This window comes from Schistocerca cancellata, chromosome 3 (assembly GCF_023864275.1).
Source record: "Schistocerca cancellata isolate TAMUIC-IGC-003103 chromosome 3, iqSchCanc2.1, whole genome shotgun sequence".
Taxonomy (NCBI): domain Eukaryota; kingdom Metazoa; phylum Arthropoda; class Insecta; order Orthoptera; family Acrididae; genus Schistocerca; species Schistocerca cancellata.
In genome coordinates this window covers 190,026,244-190,031,229 of record NC_064628.1, presented here as the reverse complement: position 1 = coordinate 190,031,229, position 4,986 = coordinate 190,026,244, and the positions used below count along the sequence as shown (strand labels likewise).

General features: G+C 43.4%; 1 protein-coding gene across 1 annotated transcript; it reads left to right on the top strand.

Moving 5' to 3' along the window:
- Positions 1–4,185: 4,185 nt before the first annotated feature.
- Positions 4,186–4,485, top strand: LOC126176202 (ankyrin repeat domain-containing protein 1-like). Its single transcript, XM_049923346.1, has one exon. It carries the CDS (start codon positions 4,186–4,188, stop codon positions 4,483–4,485), a length of 300 nt encoding a protein of 99 aa, XP_049779303.1.
- Positions 4,486–4,986: the final 501 nt, after the last annotated feature.

Below are 4,986 nucleotides of genomic sequence, written 5' to 3'. Positions count from 1 at the left end.
TGTTGGAATGTATCCTACATCGAAACTGGGAAAGATATATTCATGAAGTTCCCATTATCACCCGTATCTGCAGTACTGGTACACTCCGACATACCCATAACACAGTAGCGTAGCATAACGGTGAAACAAAACGGCGCACTTAGTTGATAAATGACAGACAGTTTGTCGCGTTTTGTTCTGACGTCACTATCTGCATTCTACGCTACCGTGACATGGGTATCTAAACATGGTTCAGGACTGCAGACACTTACCTCCAAAGAAACAGGAAAGTAATTAAGTATAGTAATTCTTCCAATGTGTTGATGAAAACTTTGGGTATCCTTCGTACAATGTGAGTCGCTGTCATACACTGAGGTGAAGAACATGATGGGATACGTCCTAATATCGTGTGGGACCCCTTTACATCCGGCATAGTTCAGCACTTGGGATTTGGTGCTACAGAAGAATGATAATAGGAGGGCTGATCAGGTAAGGAGTGAGGACGTCTTCTGGAGAATCAGTAAGGAGAGGAATATATGGAAATTACTGAAAAGGGGGAGGGATAGGATGATAGAACATCTGTTAAGATATAACAGAATAACTGCCATAGTACTAGAGGGGACTGTAGGGGGCAAAAACTATAGAAGACAGAGATTAAAATCAATGAAGCAAATAACTGAAGACGCAGGTTGCAACTGATATTCTGAAATGAAAAGATTGGCGCAGGGAAGGAATTTATAGTGGACTGTATGAAACCATTCAAAAGACTGACGACTCAAAAAAAATGGAGCAAACCCAAGTATCATGGACTAAACAAGTCGTTCTAGGGTCCCCTGCAGGAAGACTAAGCCATATTGCCTATATAGCCATCCCTAACTGCAATGTGTAGCCCCTCGATTATGTCCCAGAAGTTTTCGATGGGATTCATGTCGAGTGATGTGGCTGGCCAAATGATTCGTTTCAACTGTCCTAAATTTTCACCATAGCAGTAGTGCGAATTGTGGCCCGGTGACGGGACGCAATAACATCCATAAAAAGTTCATCGTTGTTGGGAAATTTGAGACCCATTAGTGGCTACAAATGGTCTAAATATACCCCAAAAGAACTATTTCCAGTCAATGGTCGGTCCAGTTCGAGCAGAAGACGCAGTCCATTCCATGTAAACACACTCCACACCATTATGAAGCAACCACAAGCTGGCACAGTGCCTTGTTAGAAACTTGGGTCCATGGCTTGGTGCGGTCTGCATCGCATTTCACCCTACCAACAGCTCTTACCGTCTGATGTGGGTTCTCCAGTTGTCTGGTGTCCAACTATGATGGACGCGAGCCTGACACAGGTGCTGCGTCGGTCGTCGGCTACCATAGTCCATTAAGGCAAAATTTTGCTGCACTGATGTAAAAATGGATCAAATAGCTCTAAGCACTATGGGACTTAACATCTGAGGTCATCAGTCCCCTAGACGTAGAACTACTTAAGCCTAACTAACCTAAGGACATTACACACATGCATGCCCGAGGCAGGATTCGAACCTGCGACCGTAGCAGCAGCGCAGTTCCAGACAAGCGCCTAGAACCACTCGGCCACAGCAGCCGTCACCGCACTGTTCTAACGGATACGTTCGTCGGGGGGCCCACATTAACTTCTGTGGTTATTTTACGCTATGTTGCTTGTCTCTTATCACCGACAATTCTACGCAAACGCGGGTGCTCTCTGTCTCTAAGTGAAGACAGTCGCTCGCCGCGTTGTCCATCTTTATAGGTAATGCCTGAGACATGCTATTCCAAGAGCATTTTCCACACCGCGGATCTCGGAATACTGAATTGCCTATGGTCTCCGAAAGACCCACGCGTCTAGCTCGAACTACCATTCTGCTTTCAAAGTTGTGCGACAAAATAACGTCGGAAACCTTATCACATGAATAACCAGAGTACAAATGACAGCTCCACTAATGTACTGCCGTATCATACCTTGTTTACGCGATACTACCGCCACCTGTGTATGTGCATATTGCTATCCCATGACTTGTCACCTCAGTGTATGTGCCCTGTTGTGTAAGTGTACTGTCAAATTATGGTGTGTGTAGTGTAATAAATATGTAATGTACTGAATCTACTGTGAGAAAGCTACGTGGCAGAGACGTTGCCTGAGAGACTCTATAATAATTATATCGTTGACTCGGAATATTACTCTGTCTGTGGTTTACTCGTACCTAAGGGTAACTGGAGTTTTCTGTTCGCTTCTTTTGATGTTATGTGGAGAATTGTACAAGAGACACAATAAATCGTCATTATTTCATGAGAAAAAAGGTTAGCGTCACTACCTGTATTAGTACTTTGGAAGTATTGAAATATCACAATTGTTTCAGATTGGATGCGACGTGTACGGGAAGAGACCTGGACAACAGTTCTCGAACCTGCAATCTCATGTATGAATAGTTGCTAAAAATATCCAGCCGTCTCTCCCAAGACTCTTCATACGCGCAACAAACAGTAATTCTTTTAACAGCACTATCAGACACCATTTTATCACGTTGTTACGACCTTTTACCGCGAGCATAATACATAGACAACAGACAAACAAAAAATAGACAAACACATAAAAGAATCAACCACATTGTTAAGCAATTACACCATGGTATTTGATAAGAAACCGGGTGTTATCAAAAATTGTGTGTGCCATTTAAATATTAGGCCACACAAAACTTACTGTCACCGACATTACTCCATTAGTGTCCCGCTTTGTTCGCTATGAATTCCTTCGAGTCAGTATCTAATAATAAATATTACATGTATAACGATTCCTTTCTAATTTTATTTTACCAGTTAGACACAGTAACCGCATTCCACTTACTTGGAGGCTGTCTGGCTATATTGGAGACTGACATTTGCAGGAAATTCTTCGCACTTCAGCTGTAGCTCTGATGACATAGAAGACTTGTTGAGGAAATTCATGGCCAGGCCGTGAGCCCCGAGTACTGTTAAAATAGCTAGGTCTCCTCCGCTTCATTACGCAGTAGCCGCACGCCACGACCGGACAACGGATTATCTTCTGGACGGCACAGCAGACGTGAACGTCGTAGACACAGAAGCGAAAACGGCTCTACAAATCGCCACCTTCAAGGTGTGACGGTACGTCACATAAATGGACATTTGGAGAAAGGGAAAGGAAGTTTTTGTTATGAGACGTGTGAATTATAAATTATTTCTAGACTGTGTACATGTGCGCGATGTATAAAAATAGTAAAGAACGTAAGTTATGATTATCAAAACACAAACATCGATGTAAATAACAATACAATTTTTTTGGTATAATCTCTGTCGAACATAGGCCATGAAGATCAGAGGAAATGCTTTGCTTGAACGCTCTCCTTTTTTGTTTCGTCTAGCGGTAGGCTGCCATTGTAGTGCTGTCATAATTAAAGTAAGTTTTATCTGTATTTTTTAAAAATACAATAGAAATTATTATTAGAAAGTATGTATTATCAACTTAGTTGTCACCTCTCCTGATCACAACCATTAATTATAATTAAAGCTTTTACAGAACTTCGTAGTGCAGGGAGGTCATCAGGCTAACAGGATTTAGGCGGCCATTACACTGACGATTCATGTTAATAAATGTAAATGCGAGAGACTTCTCAGTTTTGATCTTTCATTAATTTCTAAGTTAAAATTAATTTCAGTTACCAAAATCCACAGCACTGAATGAGTTCAATATGTTTCATTTTGGCCGCCTAACGGCAGACGATATTCTCTCCAGTTTTGCCTTGCAAATAATGAACAAGAAATATTTAAAATCTTTATATTCCGCAATATCTCAGTTAATCTTTATATAATTTGGTACATAAATAACCAGTAGCCACTGAGACCCATATTAATAATTACAGTCTGCGTAAGAATACGCATATTTTCTTTTCTAAATAGCAGCGCTCACGCGAACTACTTATTAGAAGGTGGTGAGTCGCGCACTGTGTTTGAAAAAATATTATATCGTACGTACTTCGGGGCAGCCGATGTCCGAGTGCTATCGCGGTATAAGTTAGTTAAAAGTCTCATGCTAGCCCACAATATTTAAAGTCACCCCAAACCAAAATCATAAAACATGTAATTATAAAAATAAAAATATATAATTATACCGTGATGAAGTGCACCCAGACACACACACATCCACATATACACTTAAACCGTGATAACGGGTTCAGAGAGTATGGTCTCCAACCTGGCCGCAGCGGCAGCCAACGTGCAAATTGAGAACGCGCTGGGGGTGACGGCGGCGCACTGGGCGACGCTGGGCGGCAGCGCCTCTATGCTGTCTCTACTAATGCACCTGAGCGCAGATCTCGACGCAGTGGACTACAGCTGGAACACGCCGCTGCACGTCGCCACCTGCTACGCGCGACCCCACGTCGTCAGCGAGCAGCTAGCTAGCTTGCAGCTGCTGCTCGGCGCCTGCGCCTCCGTTGCCAATTCGATAGGCATCACCCCACTGCACGCAGCCGCGCCATAAGGTTCGTCACGGTCAGTTACTACTCCTGTCGGCCGTTAAAACAGCGTGGCCATTAGCACGAGACTGTGGCGTGGGGTCCCAGTGCTAGTCCGAGTGCTTTTCTTCGTGATGTAAGTCGAAGTTAGTAGAAACGTGTACGTATGAGGGGGAGCTCAATAAGTAATGTAACACTTTTTTTCTCGATGAATTTCGGTTGGCAAAAGAAGCGTCTTTTAAAACATGGCTTGGGCATCATTACCTTACCATGTTTTTGTTTATGGACCTTGGTCCAATATCCTACGTGCTGTTTCCTAAGCCAGTTTCGTAGTTCTAATTTGATCACAGCCTTGGTGATTGTCAAGACAGGTGCCGGTCCAATAAATGGAGTTGTTGCCCCCATCCTAGCGAATCTATCGGCTTGTTCATTGCCACAGATCCCTGAGTGGCCAGGGACCCACACTAGATACACCCTATTGCTTCCCTCTAGCTGCCAGCCGGTATGGCCGTGCGGTTCTAAGCGCT